The 22,948-nt window shown below is 39.6% G+C and overlaps 1 protein-coding gene across 2 annotated transcripts in view; it reads left to right on the top strand.

Moving 5' to 3' along the window:
* Positions 1-22,028, top strand: part of Hacd1 (3-hydroxyacyl-CoA dehydratase 1) — a 29,073-nt gene extending 7,045 nt beyond the window's left edge. For both annotated transcript variants that reach the window (XM_067158309.2, XM_068230408.1), the window contains exons 3-5: positions 3,320-3,549; positions 12,151-12,329; positions 14,470-22,028. In XM_067158309.2, the coding sequence (XP_067014410.2) occupies positions 3,320-3,549; positions 12,151-12,329; positions 14,470-14,552 (492 nt within the window). In that variant the 3' untranslated portion in view covers positions 14,553-22,028. The remainder of the gene's footprint in view (positions 1-3,319; positions 3,550-12,150; positions 12,330-14,469) is intronic.
* The last annotated feature ends 920 nt before the right edge of the window (positions 22,029-22,948 follow it).

Here is a 22,948-nt window from a genome sequence, read left to right as displayed (position 1 = left end):
GTATAAACTACGAACAACAAAGGTGAAAGATTACAGCCTTGTCTAACCCCTGTAAGTACCCTGAACCAAGAACTCATTCTACCATCAATTCTCACTGAAGCCCAATTGTCAACATAAATGCCTTTGATTGATTTTAATAATCTGCCTTTAATTCCATAGTCCCCCAATATAGCGAACATCTTTTCCCGCGGTACCCTGTCATATGCTTTCTCTAGATCTACGAAACATAAACACAACTGCCTATTCCTCTCGTAGCATTTTTCAGTTACCTGGCGCATACTGAAAATCTGATGCTGACAGCCTCTCTGTGTCTGAAACTACACTGGTTTTCATCCAACTTCCTCTCAACGATTGATCGCACCCTCCCTTCCAAGATGCCAATGAATACTTTGCCTGGTATACTAATCAATGAGATACCTCGATAGTTGTTGCAATCCTTCCTGTTCCCTTGCTTATAGATAGGTGCAATTACTGCTTTCGTCCAATCTGAAGGTATCTTACCAACACTCCATGCTCATTTTACTACTCTATGAAGCCATTTCATCCCTGTCTTCCCAATATACTTCACCATTTCAGATCTAATTTCAACTATTCCTGCTGCTTTATGACAATGGAGTTTATTTACCATCCTTTCCACTTCCTCAATCGTAATTTCACCAACATCATTTTCCTCCTCCCCATGAGCTTGGCTGTTCGCAACACCACCAGGACGATTTCCTTTTACATTGAGAAGATGTTCAAAATATTCCCTCCACCTCTCCAGTGATTCCCTGGGATCTGTTACGAGTTCACCTGAATTACTCAAAACACTGTTCATTTCCTTTTTCCCTCCCTTCCTAAGATTCTTTATTACTGTCCAGAAAGGTTTCCCTGCTGCTTGACCTAGCCTTTCCAGGTTATTACCAAAATCTTCCCACGACTTATTTTTGGATTCAACAACTATTTATTTCGCTCTGTTTCCTTCATCTACGTACAAATCCCTGCCTGCCTCGGTCCTTGTTTGGAGCCATTTCTGATAAGCCTTCTTTTTACGTTTACAAGCTGCTCTCACTTCATCATTGCACCAATATGTTCGCCTTTTCCCATCTTTACACACAGTTATTCCTAGGCATTTCTTTGCTGTTTCTACTACAGCATCCCTGTATGCCACCCATTCACTTTCTATATCCTGAACCTGCTTACTGTCTACTGTTCGAAACATCTCGCTAATCATATCCATGTACTTCTAATTTCCTCGTCCTGGAGATTTTCTACCCTTATTCGTTTGCAGACAGATTTTACTTTCTCTACCCTAGGCCTAGAGATACTTAGTTCACTACAGATCAGATAGTGGTCTGTATCATCGAAAAATCCCCAGAAAACTCTTACATTCTGAAACAGATTCCTGAATTCGAAGTCTGTTAGGATATAGTCTATTATAGATCTGATACCCCTAGCCTCCCATATGTAGCGGTGAATAGCCTTATGCTTGAAGAATGTATTCGTAACTGCTAAACCCATACTAGTACAAAAGTCCAACAAACGCTTCCCATTCCCATTAGCTTCCATATCTTCTCCACATTTACCAATCACCCTTTCATATCCTTCAGTTCTATTCCCAACTCTCGCATTGAAATTGCCCATTAGCACTATTCTATCCTTGCTGTTGACCCTGACCACGATGTCACTCTATGCTTCATAAAACTTCATCCTCATCTGCACCCTCACATGGTGAATACACGGATACAATTCTAGTCCCAATTCCTCCAACTGACAAATCTACCCACATCATTCGCTCATTTACATGCCTAACAGAAACTATGTTGCGTGCAATGGTACTCCTCATAAAGAGCCCTCCCCCAGACTCTGCCCTTCCCTTTCTAATACCCGTCAAGTACACTTTATAATCTCCTATCTCTTCCTCGTTATCTCCCCTTAGCAGAATATCACTTACTCCTAGCACATCCAGATGCATCCTCTTTGCTGACTCGGCCAGTTTTACTTTCTTTCTTCCATAAGCCCCATTAATATTGATAGCTCCCCATCGAATTCCATTTTGTTCGCCAAGTTGTTTCCAAGGAGTCCCTCACCTGTCAAATGGGAGTGGGACTCAGTTACTCCCATAGGTCCAAGGCTTGCTTAAAAGGTTCTGAGCTCGGTAAATACATGAAGCAGGATGTTATGCCACTTGCACATAGTCCAAGTGAGGATCTCTCCTCTAATGGGTTATGGACCACCGGTGAATTGTATAGTCCTAGCCGCCTGAGCACAAGGAGGGCATGACTCAGAATATGTCCGAGATGCCCACTCCCATTCCATAGCAACTGGTATCCCGACTCTCAGGACTACTTACCAGGCCACTCAGCTGTTGCCCATGGTTCACGAACTAGGACGTGACTACAGTAACCCACACCATGAACCATCCCTGCATAATAATCCGTCGGAATAGGGATCGGTCCTTTATGGTGTTTAGCGTAATTTCTAAGTGTTCTAGGTCTGATTTCACTGCGGTAATCCATCTGTTATTGGAGGCTTTCCCTCTACCCATCATGCTGAAAATAATGTTGGTGAGCCTACAGGGGTCCACACGGGTCAAGTGGTCGTAGATGTCTAGTCACCTTCTCTTCATAATGTCGTTCTGATGATTATAGAGGTCATTTTGTGCCTGATCCTATAGGTGTCATCCTCATCATCACCATCATTTCCCTGGGTAGGGCAAATATGGTTCCTCTCCACTTTCTTTGGTAGGGAACACCCTAACATTTTCTGAGGCACCATATCTGCTAATCCATATAGGCTATTGTTACAATGGGCTTGCCACACCCAAAGGCATATCCTCTTCTCTAATTGGTCCTAATATCTTCCTTAAGAGTTTCTGTTCCATGAGCTCTATTTATCTGAGTGGGCCCTTCCTGGTCATCAAGAGACATTCAGAGGCATAGAGCACATCGGTCTTATTACTTTCTTTTTTCTTTTTTACATCACACAGACACAGATAGGTCTTATGGCGATGGTGGTATAGGAAAGGGCTATGAGAGGGAAGGAAATGGCCGTGGCCTTAATTAAGGTACAGCCCCAGCATTTGCCTATTGTGAAATTGGCAAACTACGGAAAACGATCTTCAGGACTGCCGGCAGTGGGGTTCAAGCTCACAGCTCCGCGACCCTAACCGCATGGCCACTTGCTTGGTATTTGGATATGTAAATGCTATCGCAGGAATGATATTCTCTCTCCAACATGGCACGTCTGACATCTATTGCCAATGTCATGTATTATTTGAGTTTTCTGTTTTGAATTCCCTGAGGTTCTGTTATAATAAAAGTGATATTCTCTCTTCCAGATCCTGCATGCTGCACTGCGACTGGTATCCTCCAACGTCATCATAACAACATTTCAGGTGTTTTCACGGGTGATGGTTGTATGTGGAGTGCTTCTGGCTACGCCAACCGGTCCTGCAAGTCCTGGCTTACCGCTGGCTCTCCTAGCCTGGACTATCACAGAGATCATAAGATATGCCTACTACGCTTTCAACATTGTAGGGTTTGTGCCCTATCTGCTTGTATGGCTAAGGTAAAGATTTATTCTCATAAAAAGTGATAGAGGGAAACGAACAAGCCATATATAGAAAGATGGAAACATAAAATGGAATGCTTTAATAGGATAAACACAGTGAGAGGTAAGGGCGAGGAGAAATGGATGTAGAACCACTCAGGTTGATAAGGAATGAGCCTTTTATCCGAAGACTGCAGTATATGAAGATGTGGAGATTGTCCTTGTCTTTTGTATTTTCATGTTTGTCCTAGTCCCTCTTACCATACTGACATCTCGCTGTCTGTTCCTAACCTTCTATATCGTCATCTTAATCGTCCGGTTCCATGGCTAAATGGTTAATGTGCTGGCCTTTGGTCACAGGGGTCCCAGGTTCGATTCCCGGCAGGGTCAGGAACTTTAACCACCCTTGATTAATTTTGTTGGCGCGGGGGCTGGGTGTATGTGTTGTCTTCACATCATTTCATCCTGATCATGACGCGCAGGTCGCCTACGGGTGTCAAATCAAAAGACCTGCACCTGGCGAGCCAAACATTTGCTTGGGTACTCCTGGCACTAAAAACCATACGACATTTTGTTTCATCATCTTTATCCCTCTGTGGGTGGGTGTCATAGAATGACATCTACGGTGTCCCATGGCTGTCGTAAGAGGCGACCTAACCGGGCGAGTTGGCCATGTGGTCAGGGGCACGCAGCTGTGAGCTCGCATCCGGGAGATAGTGGGTTCGAATCCCACTGTCGGCAGCCCTGAAGATGGTTTTCCGTGGTTTCCCATTTTCACACCAGGCAAATGCTGGGGCTGTACCTTAATTAAGACTACAGCCGCTTCCTTCCCACTCCTAGGCCTTTCCTATCCCGTCGTTCCCATGAGACCTATCTGTGTCAGTGCGACGTGAAGCAAATTTTAAAAAAAGATGTGACTAAAAGGAGCCCCAGGGGCTCTGAACTTTGGGGCATGGGTTGGCAACCACGGGGCCCTTAGCTGAGTCTTGGCATTGCTTCCACTTACTTGTGCCAGCCTCGTCACATTCATCTATCCTATCCAACCTTCCCTGGTCAACTCGTGTTCATTTCCGACCCCGACGGTATTAGAGCACTCGAGGCCTAGGGAGTCTTTCATTCTCACGCCCTTCGTGACTCTTGTCATTCTTTAGACGATATCTTCATTTTTCGAAGTGTCATATCCCTTCCATTTTTTCCTCTGATTAGTGTTGTATAGAGGATGGTTGCTTAGTTGTGCTTCCTCTTAAAACAATAATCACCACCACCACCACCACCAGCCATCTTCATCCTCCATTTCCCTGATCCAATTCCTGCTGGGTTGAGGCATTTATGGCACTACTCCACTTTCCTCTCTCCTTCCATTCTCATTCGTCTTCCATCATTTTGTCCCAGTCCAGATTTCTTCTTGCTGTCCTCTGTATTGAATCGATCCACCTTGTTACTGGTTTTCCTCTCTCTTTCTTTCCCTCAAATTCATCTCCATCATTTGTTTTGGTATTCTTCTCTCCTTCATCCTCTTTACATGTCCAAACCATCTTAGTTTACTCTTATCAGATCTCTCACTTAGGTTTTTTATTCCGACCCGCGTTCTCACATCTTTGTTGCTCAATCTGTCTTCCCTTGTCTTTCCTATCGTACTTCTTAGGTATTTAATTTCATTGGCTTGAATTCTACTCTCCTCCCTACTTGTCATTGCCCAGATCTCAGCCGCATAGGTCAATTCTTTTTCTACCACTTTTCCCGCCTCTGTGGGATCGCAGGTGCGAACTGTGTCGCACATGTGGATTTGGCCCTGTTTACGGCCGGATGCCCTTCTTGGTGCCAACCCCATATGGAGGGATATAATCAATGTTGCGTGTTTCTGTGGTGGTTGGTAGTGTAGTGTATTGTCTGAATATGAAAAGGAAAGTGTTGGGACAAACACAAACACCCAGTCCCCGAGCCAGAAGAATTAATCAGAGGCGATTAAAATCCCCGACCCAGCCAGGAATCGAATCGGGACCCTCTGAACAGAAGACCTCAGCGCTGACCCTTCAGCCAATGCGTTGGACCGAATACATCTATAAGGGTGCAAAATATATTTTTTACATTATCTCTTTACACTTCCTTGGTACTTCCTTATTCCAGACAAGGTTTCTTACACTCTGGTAAAATGTATTGCGCTGTTGCACCCTCTTGCTAATCTCCATGTCTAGCCTTATTCTGCATTAACCCTATGCAGGCAGTGGTGTTCATGGCCATAGGCGGTGAAAAAATTGCAAAATTAAAAAAATGTGTCAAAATTTTGGAAAATAGACTGAAACCATGAAAATAGACCCAAATTAACCACATACCTTGTTTAAGAGTGTAAATCCAACTTTGAAATGGTTTTAAGACAAAATAAATATCGTTTCATAATTTTTTCACGGGAGAGCGGCACTAGGAACACTCCATGATATGATCCGACAGTGGTTGAATTTAGGTACATGTTATGGTTAGTCCACACCAAAGTTAATAAACAATGTTAACAAAACAAAGTTAAAAAACAATATTAATAAAAACATTTCTCTACATGTTAATAAACTTTTGTTAACAAACTTCAACATTGTGTCCACACCAAAATAGCTGTTTGTGAGGTTACAGTTGATAGGGTCAAGAAGAAGAAACTATTTATAGCTGCAGCTTTCATTGTTTTAGTGAGTACAATTAGAGAAAAGTGCAGACGCGAAGTGTGGTAAAGAAAAATACTGGAAAGGCGAGTAGAATTAAGTCTGGAAGGAACACTTATGTCAGAACTTTTAATTCATGGTACAGCAGTCTTTAAAAAACATGACTTTAAGTTCCTGTTGACAGTAATTGGGTCTGAAATTGCAAGTAATGATGCAGATTATCGGTAAGCTAGCTCCACAATGACAGGCTATTTTTTTATAGATAGGCAATAACTTTGAAGATTCCTAGCAACTGGTGACATTTCGCTTATATACTGTAACTATTTCTCTAGAGCAGAGCCTCTCAGTGTGCATGCGCCCGTGCACTTACGACTTCACTAGGTTGACCAGAGTGCAAATCCCTTCCTCTTTCCCTACATCTCTCTCACCCGTTCGGCCTGTCTCCGCCTTCTTCACCTTCCCCACTGATTTTCCCCTCACTGGGAAATGTTTATGTGCGGTGAGTGGAGACACTTAGTTGTATGGGACAATGTTACCGGTGTCATAAACTCATCTTTCAATATGGTTTGAGCAGACAATTTATCTTCTCTAGCTCTTCTTTTCCTTTTTCGTTGCAGTTATACCAGTAATATCTGGAACAAGGGATTGGCTGACAGCAATTCTGAGAGCGTTCTTTAAATTACGATCAGAAATACTCAAACACAATCTAGTTTTCGCACGAGTAAAAACAGAAGAAGAAAAAAAAGAAGAAAACTTTGACATATGCATGTAGAACGAAACATAGAAACAAACTTAGCTGATTCTCGATGCAGCTTAGGAAAATCTTCCTTTGACAAATTTTCGTAGAATTCGAGCAAAGCCTTTGTATTGAAAAATAGATCTTTTTGATGATCACGTAATTATTGTCCCACAGATTAAGCATTTGGCTTTATCGTCACGACTGAGAAAAAAATACGAAAGTTCCCAGTTCGATTGAAATAGACTTTCGGAAGTGTTCACTTCCTTCGAAACAGTTGCTTCCTTATTATGTTGTTGTCTTGCGCTTATCTGTTTCACTGATAAACAAGCCATCTATCACCGAATGCATCGTCACTGTCAGCACACTACACCATCCAAGTCGGACCAATGCACAGTGCACGGAGCCCTTGCGCTTCGGTTTGCATGCGTGAGATTTTGGGAGTTTGAGAGGCCCTGCTCTAGAGTATCAAAACAAGCAATTTCAGTTGTGTCTGAGGTGTTTGAAGCTTTATACAATAATACCAAGGAATTGGTAAAGGTACGAAATAAAGAAAATCTTCATTTAACCTACCTAGTTGGGATAGTATTATTTTGATGATATACGAGTGATTGTGGGAGGTTAGGTTATTCAGTGATGAGCGTAGCTGAAAATGAAACTACATTAGAACACAGCTAAAAGAATATCATACAGAATTAAAGGTACTGTATATTAGAACTTTCGCTTGCGATTTGACAATTTTTGGAGGAAATAAGAAATCATTGTATTCGGCACTACGAATCTGCGTGCTCTAAATTGCGTCCTTGCGCATGTGCGAACAGAAATGTTAATGCAAAATTTCATTCACAAAAGTTACAGAAACTATGTTTATCAATATGCTTGAAAAGTTAATGAACACGCATTTTGTTTATTAACCCGATGCATGCTACGCCCGCCTATAGACGGGCTGACGCGGCCGGTCCACCAGTGCTACGCCCGTCTATAGACGTTGCGCAATAATTTTAATTTTTTTGAGTTTCCCGGTTCACTTTCAAGTGCTTATTTGATTTCTGACATGTTCTGCCATCTGTTGGGCATTATGTAGAACTAATTAATCAGAGATTATAGCTTCAGGAAGTAACTTACAGAGCTTTTTGTAGACGTCTGTGGAGTTCATCTGTGATGTAAACAAACATGGCGGAAGAACAATTTAGTTGCTCTTTCAGCGATGTTATTTCGGATCTTTGAGTTATTAACCACAGCGGAAAGTGATGATGGAGATAATCATTTTAGGGAATTTTTAAGCGATTTTGAAAGTGAGAGTGATAGAGAGAATGCCGAAAATATTGTATATGAGAGAGAAACAGAGCCGCCTCCTAAATGAAAGAAGAAAAACACGGTGAGTACAAAAGCTATTTTACCGCTAATTTTGTGGCGGATGGATTACTCTTCTTCACCAGAGTTTCAGGTAACTGTGACAGGCTCTGAGGGCCAAGTATTGTTTGATGACAACCCAACAACTTTTTAGAAACTTTTGTGCCAGTGGAGTTGGTGCAGATAGTTGAACAAATCGGCAACACAAACAACCAGTAGAAAACATTTAACTAACACCACATTCCAGGTTTGGAAAGTATTTTAAAATATCAACTTATATACTTCTAAGAAGTTACATGTATTAGTTGTCTATAGATTTTCAGAAATATTATTATTTTGGGGTCTTCACTTTGTATAAAGATAATGCACGCATGGGCACATAAGTGTAATTTTGTTTTCTCTAAAAATAATATTGAACATAAGTGTAGGATTTTCTATTTGCATTTAGATTTATAAACAACCAAATTTATAAACATTTTAAGCTAATCACCACACTGATAAATTAAAAATTGAGGCTTCTACAAATTTTTTTACATACAAATGGAAAAACTCAGCACTGAGGTACCAAACAGTCAACTGGTAACTCAGCACTTAAAAAGTTAACATACAAAAATGTTCATGAACAGTGTTTATTAACAAAGTTAACGAAAACATCTTGGTGTGTACGCTCGTTTAGTCGTCTGTAAGTTTACCCATTCGCTTCATTTCCCGATCCAGGGTCGGGGATGGGGTGAGATGAATTTATAAGGTACATTTGAATGGCCGGATACCCTTCCCGACATCAACCTCACCGAGCTCGATAGCTGCAGTCGCTTAAGTGCGGCGAGTATCCAGTATTCGGGAGATAGTGGGTTCGAACCCACAATATGGCAGTTAGAAAATGAGGAAACAAATGCCAGCATCATGAAGGAATTGGAAGGGCAAAGAGAAAATCTCATTCATTAGCCAAGACTGTGTGCAACATTGTTGATCGATTTACATTGTTTGCTACTTCTTTCCTCACTTAAGTTTTTATTTTATATGTTGCTGGCATATTATTGTTGTACGTATTGTATAAAGATTGGAAGGAAAATTCCTCTGACTCCAGCCCACAAATACTGTATTGTAAATACATAACTTATTTCACTTAGGTTTTTTGAAGTTTTAACTTTATTCTGTTAACTAAGCATGTACTTACAGCTTTTTAGCAACGACCAAAAGCAACTGGTTTGTGTGACTATCGCCTGTAACGACCGTTAATCGACGGTCCCCTTGGAGTCGTTATAACCGGTATCGACTGTAATTGAATGTATGTATTGCACCATTTCGATCTCAAGCTCGTGCCCCTCGAATAAATAAAATAAAAATCTCACCTCATCTCCGACCCTGTATCAGGAAACAGCACTAAGGGGTAGACATATTATCCGCACACTTTATCTTGGTGTATTTGTGTACGGGGTGAGGAGTAAGGAGGGAGCTGTCCCGGTATCAGTAGTGCTGCCTGGTGCTGCCAACTGAATGAAAATGAAATCTGAATTGAATCGAGAATATGATCGATCGATATGAAATTTCTAAACCGTTATCATCTTAAGCCAACAACTATGTCACATACACATTATATAACATTATAAAACATTTCTCGATGTGAATCTTGTTCCTAGCATGAATTTTATACTTTGGGTTTGTTGTGTAAACAACAACAGTACTAGTACTTAAAGTGTACGCCAGATGTCGCACAACGATGCTTAAGCGATTCATAGTTTGTGTTTCAAAAGTTGCCAGTACGAATCTCGAAGATCGCCGAGGTCGACCGATTCAGCACTAGGGTGTAAATGCACCAAGATAAAGTGTGCGGATAATACATACAATCTATATATTAAAAGAGTTTACTAAAAACGGCTTTGGCAAATCCCCTCGTCCGTTCTACTGGACCACTTTGATTCATTTTTGTTTTATTCTCTCCGGAATTAACTGCCGGTGAATTACGAGACATTGATAGGTGTCTAAGGTCAGCCAACTTTGAGTAATCATAAAATTAAATCGTTAAATGATCTCTGCAATAATTGCAGGCGAAGGCTTACACTTATCCGCAATACATTCTGTAATTAGCAGGTTGCTAAGTGACTTAACACTTTCATTAATATTCTGTTGTAAGTGGTGTTTATCCTTAGTAATGTCATTGTCATCGATTACTACCTGTCAAGCCAGAATGAGTACACTTTCTCTGATCACGGAAGAATAGTATTCCCTGCTAGATAGTCTTTGATTCCCTAACCTGTCCCAGCTTCCAAATATATTCAACAGATGGCAGAACGTTCCTTATAACTTATATGCTCCTAAGAGAAGAAAGTCTACATACAAACAGACACGATAATGACATACGCCTTAGACATTATCTGGAAACACCTATCGAAGGATAACCTTGCTACACGAGAAAGAGTGAAGGCCATGTATCTTAACCCATATCTTCCCAAATTATTTTCCTGTGGAATATTGTGATATATTTGCTAAGTACAGTTGCTTTTAACCTAAATGAAAGGGTTATGATGATTTTAGGTTTCAATAACTTATTTTCGCGGAGATTTACCGTGTCAACATATGTCGACAGTGAGCATGGACGGGTAGGATAAAAGACATGCATATAAATATTGTCCTTTTGTTTTGAAACAGTGTGCATTCTAAAGTGAGACAAAAATGTTCCTCATTTATGTTTGAATAATATATTTTGTATTATATTGTGCTTATTCAACACTTGTGTGATTAATTATTACATTCATACGAGCTTAAAATGCGAAGAAAAGTTCCTTTATTGAGCATGTCTTTTACCCTACCCGGCCGAGAGGGTCTAAATTTTCCTCTTTGCCCTTTGGGGTCAAACGTAAAGTTCACTTATTTTTGTACACACTAGTTCAGCACGAGCCCGGAGTTGATTACCAGAGAGTCGGTTTGTATCTCCACATGACTCATCATCATCGCTATCCCTGTCACTATCTGAAGCATTTTCAGGTGGTTCTATGTATATATGAGCATCTAGGATGTCTTGTGATTTATCCAGGATGCTTACGATCTGCTCGACAATCAATCTGAGAAGAACACATGAAAATTCTATATCAGTACTGAGGCAATCCCATTCGCGCCCACTGTCGACATATGTCGACGTGGAACTTTTTATGCTATGCTAGACAAAATCAACTATAAATCAGCCATAAATGAATTCAAAATGTGTTAAAGGCACGTTTCGTTATTACGTCTAACACAACAGTCCAATCTTACTTTCAACTGTAACAATATTATAAAAAATATTACTCACCGCGACGGAAGCGTCATCCTCTTGAGTGTATACGGAATTATATTTCATAATCAGCCACGTGATAAGGCGCGAAATTGAGTGTTTCTTGTTTTCGTGGTGTGCAGTAAGTATCAAATCATGAACTGTAAACAATGCACCTCAAAAATATTGTTCCGGTTTACCGATATAAGATCAACAATATTCAGGTATTAACGTTCTACATAGAAGAACTGCGATTAAAAATACCATTACCTTCTACGCCACAATACCAAGTTTTACATCAAGAACTGCAGGATAAAAAATGCGAATATATGGATAGATATTTACCAAACAAATGCCATGATGAATGAGTGAATGGATGAATTCTGACAATGAACTGCAGAATACCGTGATGCGCTTATTATTATATATTCATAAAACCATTAAAAAGCATTGGCAAAACAATATGAATACGACAGGCATACCAAGGCGAGTTGTCTGACGTACGCATAATGAATGCTGCAGAGCAGCACGGGTGCTCTGGTACTTTTTAATAATTATTTGCTGTACACTGCAGCTGAGTGGTATGTTAAGTTATTGCTTTGCTCATGATGTTTTGTTCTTGTTCTTGCTAGGTATACTACCTTCATCATCCTGTATCCCATAGGGGTTACAGGAGAACTCCTGTGCCTGTACGCAGCTCAAGCGTACGTGTCGAGTACTAACATGTGGAGCTTGAGTATGCCCAACCTGCTGAATTTCACCTTCAGCTATCACTATTTTCTGCTCATCATCATGTTCCTCTACATTCCATGTAAGTTTGAACTGTTAAGCAACAAATATTATTTGGATGTAACCTGCAGTAAATCAGATTATCATACATGGACTGGCGGTCGTGCTCAAGATATGACACTGATTACAGCGAAACATCTCCAGATGATGACTCCTTTATGCCAACCACCGCTATTCCCCACCACTTTTATCGGGCACCAAATGATGTCAGACCAATGTAATTTCCCCCTCTTTAAGATGACCACACCTTTTCCCGAACATTGACCATAAATTTTTTTCATTAATCAACACCATATCTCCTTCCAGATGACCACAAAACTGAAAGGAAATTACAATGCAGTATTGTACGCTCCAACTTGTACTATTCTTGGAAAATCCGATTCTCATTGTTACTAAAAGAAGAATGATTGTGCAGAAGTGAAAAATTAATGTTCTCTCACAGGAAAAACAAATTTCTGTTATAAAGACGAGTAAAAAAATAAGTAAACTTGTGTCCTCATCTCGAAGTGGTACAGCTCTTTTCAGGCACACCCCCGATGGAGGTGAGCTGCGTGTACCATTTTATTCACATACCAGCCCTCCTGTCATAAGTTTCGGACAGTACCGGGAATCAAATCCGAGCCTCCAAGGACGTCAGCTAATAGTGCTAACCGTTACGCTACGGAGGCGGACATAAAGAAGAGTAATAAAGAAAGATCTAAATGTGATATAGCTAACGAGTTTAAGAGTGGTAAGAAAGACAAATCCACGAAATCGTAACGTTTACTTAAAGGAATAGGAAGCGAATAAACACATTAAGAAAAGACGAAAGCAGCTATACAAAGAGGTAGGTGAACAATGCACTTTTCGAGTGCTTGATTCAACCTCGTGCTGAGGGATTTCCTGTAAGTGGATCGATGTTGCAGGAAAAAACCCTAAAATTTCCTTATGATTAAAATATTAATTTCTCTGCAAGTAACGGATGGTTGGACAGATTTTGCCTCTGACACAATGTTGCATTAGTAGTAGTAGTCTTTTTAAGAAAACCACTGCAGCTGTAGCTTTTATTCAGGAGATAGTGGGTTCGAACCCGTCTGTCGGCAGCCCTGAAGATAGTTTTCCGTGGTTTCCCATTTTCACACCAGACAAATGCTGGGGCTGTACCTAATTAAGGCCACGGCCGCTTCCTTCTCACTCCTAGCCCTTTCCTATCCCATTGTCGCCATAAGACCTATCTGTGTCGGTGCGGTGTAAAGCAAATAGTAAAAGGAGAAAAAATACCACCTCTCTAAAGGACCAGATTTCTTATTTATCATCTGGTCGGCTTAGAGGTTTCACTGTACTTTGATGTGATCGTTGAATGGGGGGGGGGAATAGTGGGCAAATGGCTAGTGTTATCACAAAATAAAGCCCATCCTGTGACTTAAAATTCAGTTTTCTACCAAAAAAAAAAAAGATAATATGCATTTCTTTTGCAACTCTTAATGGTTTCCAGGAAATTATGCTTTTCCTGTCAAAGCACTTATTTCAGTACTGGCCAAGCTCTGTTCAGCTGGGTTCTTGCCCTGGTAGATTGACCACTAATAAATTATGCAGAGAGACCTTTAAAAACTAATTTACAGAGATTTTAACTAAACTCGCTTTGTTACCAGTGACTTAATGTCAGTATACACGTTAACGTTAAGTGAAAACAGAAAGTCAGCATCATCGCCAGCTGTCAGCCCATTAATGATAGGTCTGTTGAGCTAATTTATTCATATTTTTATAATGTGCTAGTATTCTATTGTTTACATAATGCATCCATGTATTATAAGAGTTTTGAAGGTTTTATTGATCATTATTTCCCTTTGTTATCTCCAGGTTAGAAACTGCCTGCACAGTACTTTCACTATCAGAGTTTGTTTGCGTTCCGTTTGTATTGTGTTCAGAATACCATTTAGTTGCTAGTTTATGATTTTCATGAGCTATCCAATGACACGTAACCAAGTGTGTCACTTTCTTCTCAGAGAAGACTGATCAATATTTGCAGCAGTAAGGATGGGAGAATTCTGATTGAAGTTTTGAGCAAATATAAATTTTTGAATTTTTGGAAATACCTTCTCTATTGTGAAAAGATAAAAACCATATTTGAATCTGCCCCTATAAGTGTGTGTCATAACATAGGTTTGTTTTCTTAATTTCAGTGTTTCCTCAGATGTATCTACACATGTTTGCTCAAAGAAGAAAGGTGCTTGGTGGATCATCATCTTCGAAGAAATCCAGATAATTCCTTTCTTCAAGACTGAATATTTTTTAAGTATAATCTGGAACACAGTGGTGTTTGGTCCTCCGGTCTTTTTGTCAGTCTAATTCCTGCCATTATAGGTAGCTGTAAGAAATATTGTGTGTGTGTGTCTGGGTAACTGGTATAATCCTTTTATTTTTCCCTGTCTGTAGTTTAAATGGGTTGTGATGGTGATTGGTATTGAAAAAATTGAACATTCTAATTACATTGAATAGTACTAGGACTTTCTTTTCTGAAATACTTTCATAATTGGATGAATCTCCATAGAATTACAGCTTTTCCAGTATATTTCTGTAAAGGTCTCAGAAATGCACAAATTTATATAATGCACCTATGAGAGGTAAAATGTAATTCCACATATTGTCAAGAACTTTCGAAGGACATAGACATGATCAGATCCATAAAATGGTACGGGAAGACTCCCATGTGATACTGTCCTTCACCAAAACATCACTTCCTCCAGTCATCTCCGACAATTATAATAACTGGACTGTTCCTATTACCCTCCATTCACCCCATGTAAACACACAGGGAATATGATGGTGCTCTTTGTTTTAAGGGGAAGCACACTTACATACCAACTCTGTCTCAGTGGAAATCCTTAAAAAAGCAACCCAGACCTCCTGTTCCTCTGGTGCTCTCTGTACTCCACTAATAGGTCCATTCAATAGTGAGAGGTCAATGAGCTGCACCATGCCGTCCTCTGCCGTCTTTCTTGGTAAACAGGATACGCGGTAATGCTCTTCTCTCAGGCAGTTCTTGCATCATCTGTTGTAATCTCAGTGCACTGACATGTTGCATAGGCACTGCACAACGATGATGCCATTGTTCAGATTCACTGATGTTAGTACATGAAGATGTGGCAACGATGCTCCACGCTGCTGCAATTTCATTGATCATTTGTTCCTTCTCTGTTCACCAAGAGCGACAGTGTCAAGCCCTCGAGTAAGCTCAACCCCACCCATTGCTTCAAGGGCGTGTTGACAGTGCACCTGCCAGCAGTAGAATGAAATATTTCAACATATTGACAACAGGCGCCGAACAGAGGCTGCTACCCCATGCAGACCGGATAGTTCAAGCCTCCAAGAAAGAAATTACACTGCTGAACTCAAACCACTATAACTCGAAATGTATTCAGGATATTGACCTCAAACTTGGAATATGTACTCGCTAGGTTACTTCGTATTCTGTACGTTGTGATACTTTTCAAAGCAATACCGTTTGTGGTTCCATTCAAGTCTTTCTAAGCACAGTGTAGTATGAATGCCGAATTTGTGCTGTTCCTATAATCATTGTTTTTAAGTATGCAAGGATTTCTCTTTACGGCTACTCCCCGTTTAGTGTTAGCCGTTAATCATTAGAAATATCTTATTCACTGTCACTTGGTACCTATTATAACCGGTCTGTACATAATTAATCACAATTATCGGTAGCCGTCGGCAATTGAATTCGCCGCGCCATGTTGACATCAACACAGGTGCTCCAGGGAATAGCTCTCCATATCCAACATTATTTTGTTAAATACATGAAGGATTAAAGAATGAAAGATGCAGGAATAATTTATATTTCAAGACTACACCATTTGGATCTCATAATCTCGCCCACAATTTCGTCAATAATCAAGAAAATACAAGGTGCATAAAAGTGAGAATTCTAATGCTCATCACCAATGTGGCACATCAGTTAATGAATCTGCATATAAATGTTGAAACACTGTAGTTCGTCGTCACATAGGGCACGTTGCCATTGGCGCGCCATCTTTTACAGTGATTCTCGGCGCGTAAGAACACCCGTGTATATACGGAGTTTCCATGGCTACAATGATCGTACAATAAAAAAATACATCTACACTAAAATCTACGATCCCTCTGCTCCATGATATGAATGATAGTAGTTAAAATTATAGCCAACAGGTAGCACAACAAGCTACAAACAATACCCGTGCGTAAAAACGTAGATCTCTGGGGCCGGTTCCCAGTGTGTTAAATGGGGATGTCTGTAAAGTTTGCCTATTGCTGGGGGAATAGAATTTTTGGTTTCTTTATGCAGGACAGTTATTTGTATCAAGTTATAGTAAACATAAATCATTTTGTGATTTAATGCAAAAGACAGAACAGCACACAACTCACAAATGCATCTTTTAACAGGCTTGCCTTGCATCCAAGACTAGGACAGATGCATGCACACGTCCTCAACAGGAGAAACACATTGTGCCAGAGTTTTTGTTTAAATGCTTTCCATGCATTATTCTATCAGACTGTATTTATAGTTTGTTTATAAGTTTCTGCATTTGCGAGACCTAGCATCATAACAGGTAGATCTTTCACCTTTTATGAAATCTCACAGTTTTATACTCTTCTGTTCTTGTCATATGTATGGTACCTCTTTTAAGCCCAAAGAACTTGTAATTCACGTTATATTTTTTGTACTGTAATGTTTTATTTGTTAAAGTATGTTGAGTAGTTTAGTGGTGTATGACTGTGTTTTTAGAATGTTGCAAATTGATTGTTAGAATGAGACTGCACAGACAGCAATAACAATGATGATTATGTGTATTTTAGCGTTATTTAGCTCAAAATTTACGTTCCCAGAAGGAAACCATAATTTAATTTCATTGATTGCAAATGTTAAAAACATTTAAACTCTTTAGGCCTTTTCAATTGTGAAATTACCAGAGTTTCACCCCAGTGTAGCTGTGGGCTCATCAGTTGGATTGCTACACCTTTCCAAGACAGGCAGCTAGTGCGCTGTTGAGACTACTACTACCACTACTAAAACGTTTTCATTCCTCCCCTGACGGGCCTCTTAGACGGTGACGCCATCTCTCAGGTCGGGAGATTTGTTGCAGTGAACAAGTTGCTCAGAGAACATGATGGGTTGGCAGCTATGGTCTATATTAGGAACTGTCCCAGAATTCGCCTTAGTGAGGTTCAGCCCTTTCCCGTCTCCTGAATGCAGAGGCGTAGAGCCATGACCACCCCGCCTCTGCTCGGTTGGGTGATAGGAGTGCTGGGCTGTTGGCCCACAGACCAGCCATGAGAACTTGTGAGCCGAGACCCACTCTGCATCCACCAAACTTGAGACACCACTGCAACCCTTCTATGTAGGACAATGCAGTGACGGTGCACTAGGGAAAGTATGTGCCTCCACTTGTATAAATACCTGCCTTTGGTCTTTATATAAAAAATTAAATTCCCAGAAGGAAACCATAATTTAATTTCATTAATTGCATATGTCAAAACATTTTAAGCTCTTTAGGCCTTTTCAATTGTGAAATTACCTGTGTTTCGCCCCAGAGTAGCAGCGGGCTCATCAGTTGGATTGTTACACCTTTTAGCTGCAAAATGCCAGAATGCTCGAGTTTTGTTGTACCACAGAGATCTGAAACTTGCCTGTAAATCTACCGACATCTATAAGAACCACAGGTTGAAAGTGTAGCATATATTCTGTAAATATGGTCTAGTCAAGGGCGTTATAATTAAAAAGCAAAAGGTTAAATACAAATGTTAAGCATATGTGAACTTTCAAACAGATTTTAATTATTAAAAAGAGAGAGAGATGTACCACTGAACATAATGCAGTCAAAGACTGATTTTAGTTGCTGTTGCTTACAAACTTAATTATTTAATTTTTCAGTGATTCTTAATTGCAATTTTATCTTGTTCCTTAGTCCAAGCCATTTGAAATGGACAGACCCCGTGCTTGGCTCAGGATTGAGAGCAAGCCCCAATAGAGAGAGATAACAAATGAGTGGGAAAGAGAGGGATGGGAGTGAGATATATGGACAGCACATTTTATGAGATATAGAATAAATTCAATAAAAATCAGCCTTTTAAAAAACATAATACAGTGAAACCTCATTAGTGCATTTCTCAATAACACGTTTTCCTGCTTAGCAGGTCGTAAATTCAAAGTCTTGATGCTCATCATATAAAATCTAAATAAATATGCCTCACCACGTCACGAATTTTCGCAATTGCTTAGTACGATCACATTTTTTCTAGACCTGAAAATGTTATTTGTCATCCCTTGTGAAAGGAATGATTTCCAACCCGGGTAAGAGCCCTTGCCACAGTTGCATGCTCATGGGGAAAAGGACTTGAATTCCTAAACTTCACACGATAAGTTGCACCTTCAGGCCTGTTTGTGCTTTTATTTCATATTCCATTCAGAAGTTAGAAATTTAGTTTGTGTTGAGTGGTACAGTGAATGGTAGCAAATATTTGTCACATGATAGCCTACATCTCGATTAGGAAAATTATCATGTGAAGTTGACTAGCGTGGTGCAAATGAGACGACATAAAAATGTTTATTTCGGGTGACATTTCTTCAATATTTCTAAAACATTGTCAATAAGGGCTTCACAGTAACTACCAGTGTTACAGTCGGTCAAGAATGGGAATTATTCTGAATCGTTATCCTGTAATATTCATTTTGCAAACAATGAAAGTTGTATCTTAAAATCACGAATTTTGTCCCATGTAGCACCTATCAACAAATTTTTGCATTGCAAAAAAATAGTTTAAATCACTCCAATGGTTTGTAATGTCAAGTAGGAAGGCAAGGTCTCAAAAACCCAGGACGCATGTTCTTACATCACCACAGCTGCAACAGCAGAGAGTAGTGGGATGAGGTTCAGCCCTGGGCAGACATGAAGCAGCCCAGGGCTCGTTAGCCCTCAGACACTGAGTTGGAATGGCAAATATTTTAGTTTATATTTAAAATACTTTCTCAAGTAAGGTGGTGACCTACACAGATCAGAGAAGTTGTTGCTCCGGTGGTTGCACGGATTGGGTCACATAGCTGCCGGCTTGCATTCGGAACCCCTCTGCTGGCAGCCCTGAGTATCTTTTTCCTTGGTTGCCCCATTTTCACATCAAGCAAATACTGGGGCTATCTCCACAGTTGCTTCCTTCCCACTCCTAGCTCTTTAGCTACCGAGCTCGATAGCTGCAGTCGCTCAAGTGCGGCCAGTATCCAGTAATCGGGAGATAGTGGGTTCGAGCCCCACTGTCGGCAGCCCTGAAGATGGTTTTCCGTGGTTTCCCATTTTCACACCAGGCAAATACCGGGGCTGTACCTTAATTAAGGCCACAGCCGCTTCCTTCCACTTCCTAGGCCTTTCCTCTCCCATCGTCGCCATAAGACGTCTGTGTCGGTGCGACGTACAACAAAATAGCAAAAAAAATATATATATAGCTCTTTTGCTATCCCATTGTTGCCACAAGACCTATCCGTGTCAGTGCAATGTACAGCAAAATTGTTTATAAAAAAAAAGACACACTACATGATCTATCTGAGAGGAAAACATGCCAGATATTCCTATTTTTTAAAGAACTAAAAGTTTGAAAAAGGTGAGAATAAAACTTCATATTTCTTTGAAACTAAAAAATTAATTTACTGTCTTGAAAGTACACATTCTGCAACAAAATCTAAACTAGTAATTGCTACCTTTGTTTAGTTTTAAGTTTTCATTTTTCCTATTGTGCAATATTTCTCTTATTTGTTACTACTTGTCTCTTTCAAAGACTTGTGTATGTTGGATGTTACACTGACAATTTATGGTTCTCTTAATTTCTTTATTTTCTGGATTATTATTGCTAAAATATAGTTGAATGGTATATTTTTGTAATTTTTCTATTTACAGCTAAGTATACTTTCGTAATTTTGCTCCATAACTAAGACTTTCCTAACAATTTTAGTACAGTATAATGCTGTAATAGGTTGATCGTGATACCAAGGTGGTTTGGAAAACAGATCGTTGAAAATGACAGATTTCAAGAGAAATAGTTTATAATGCATAGCTAATTAATTGAGTGAATCTGAACAAAAATAAACCAATACTGCCAGTTACGACTTTTAATCTTGGTAGTTTAGAAGTACTACTTTATAGATGAAATTCCTAGCAATACAATTTTACTGGGACAATTGGCCTTGACTATTGGAAAAACCACTGCAATTTTTCTTCACCCACAAACTTCCACAGATATGAAACAGGTGAAAGAAGATGCAGAACAGTATATGGAAGAAACTTGAATTAATACTGTACAGCCATTCATGTGAACTTACAGTAGTTTTCTCCAGCTTCTTGGCTGAGTAGTCTGTGTCAAGGCCTTTTATTTGGAGGATCCTGGCTTCAATTCTCAGTCAGGTCAGGGATTTTTAGCCGTCTGCTTGTGTTTGTCCCAGGACACACATTACCAATCACGAGAGAAACGTGTAATAGTGAATAAATGGATTAATTTTGCCATTAGTTTACCAAGATTCTTTGGCATTATGGCGTGAATTTTCCTACCATTTTCAATTGATATGTTTAGTGGCATCGAACAAATGCAGACAGTAGAACTTCTGTTCATTTTCTTCTACCATTTTCCCAACACTTGTGAGGTCCCAGGTGCTGTGTCGAACGTATGTATTTGGCCTTGTTTTATGGCTGGATGCCCTTCCTCATGCTACCTCTTTGGAGGGATGTAATCACTATTGTGTCCTTCTGCGGTGTTTGGTAGTGTGATGTGTTGTCTGAATACGAAGAGGAAAATGTTGGGACAAACACAAACATCTAAATCTCAAGCCAGAAGAATTAATAAGATGTGGTTAAAATCCCTGACTCGGTCGAGAATCAAATCTGGGTCCCTCTGACCATTCAGCCAGCAAGTAAGTAGATCTTGAAGGGAAAAATACTACTACTACTGACAGATAAGTTACGTTGAAACACTGGATGTCACTTCTTTGTCAATATGGTTCCACAAATAAATTATAAATCAGAATTCCTGTTCGGTGATCTCTTTTCCATTGAACACGGTTCTAGTCATGTTGGCCTTGTCCAAGAACAATATAAGGTATTGAGCTTGCTTATTCTCAAGACCTATTGTCTAAGTAAAAAATTCTATAAATTTTAAACCCTTTTAATATATAGTATTTTCCATTTACACAAGTCATATAATGTAAACTGAATAATCTAGAATGGGTGCCAAACAAATGTAGGAGTTTCATTTGTCAGTTTTGTTCTCTTCTAATTCTTTACTTTCATTTTCTCAAAATTCCATAATGCATATGAAAAATGCAAGCACAAATCCTATATTGAATGCTTCACCCAAAGCTCTTTCCCTCTTCTGGGAAAATATCGGGACCTGTAAATTTCCTTTTGACAGTAACTAAGTTACTAAAATACTGGAATTTAAAATAATCTGGTAATCAAAAAATTAATAAAATGAGTAGAAATAATTGATTGTTCACCCACTCATCTTGAAATATCAAATATTTAAGGATTCTACTTAAAATCTTAATTTAATGTTAGGTGGTGTCAAGTTAACTGTGTTTCTAAAGGATTATTTTCTGTTGAAGCTGTAGTTTTAAGCTACTGTGTTTTATTTATTCAAGATCTTGCTCTCTCATTTCTTGTTGTGTATTCTGTTATGTTTGACTGAAAATATTTACAATAAAACTTTTATTAATGTTTGATCTTTTGCTATTTCAAATCAGCCTATTGCTTCATGAGAATTTTTCATGCTGGTTGCTTGGAGAAATACTTATGAGAACTACTGTCTTCCAGAATCCCGTTCATTTGTAAATTAATTCTCCATGTGCATGACTCATGACTGATTGGGGGTGTACACTTGAACAGTGGTATTCAAACATTTTGGTTGGTGTACCCCCAAAATCCATTTTATCTGCATACCCCGAAGTACGAGTATATTGCGATTATCCCACAAATAACAAATGATCGTTGCTGGATGCCAAATAATATTAACTATAATCATCATCATCTTTCCCAATGGGGATTTAAGGTCACATGCCCTTCCTGACGCCACAGGATTTTCAACTGAAAATCCTACTCCAGCAACACCAGGGATCACTGACAGACAAGCAACTAAGCTGCTGCACCACCCTGTTGCCCATAATAATAATAATGTTTTGCATAATAATTGTCATCGTCGGGCAAAGGAAACCTGGTAACTCTTTCGAAGTAAACTTTACAGAAGAAGTGAGCAGTCAGCAATGGCTGAATAACTGTCTTCTACATTGCTTTATGATGGTCCAATTTTTCAGCCACTGTTCCCTTCTCAGGCAACGTGGTAATCTTTCACAAGACACATGGAGAAATGTGGTTTTCTCGTGAGTGGAATTACAAGGATTTTATTGCCTACCAACAATATATATACACGAATATTATTAACATGCTTTCAAGGTAACGATCTATCGGTACCCACGGTTCCTGTGAAGACTGTCATGGTAACTATCTATTGTTACCACCGTTAATTGTTATTATTTTGTTATTTACATGCCAGATAGAGCCATTTTGCACGGAATAAGAAGAGCACAGTTTTAACTCACGTTATATTCTGCGGGAACTGCCGGATATCCGCATGAATACGGTT

This window comes from Anabrus simplex, chromosome 14 (assembly GCF_040414725.1).
Source record: "Anabrus simplex isolate iqAnaSimp1 chromosome 14, ASM4041472v1, whole genome shotgun sequence".
In the NCBI taxonomy this organism is placed as follows: domain Eukaryota; kingdom Metazoa; phylum Arthropoda; class Insecta; order Orthoptera; family Tettigoniidae; genus Anabrus; species Anabrus simplex.
This window is presented reverse-complemented; position numbering and strand designations above follow the sequence as displayed.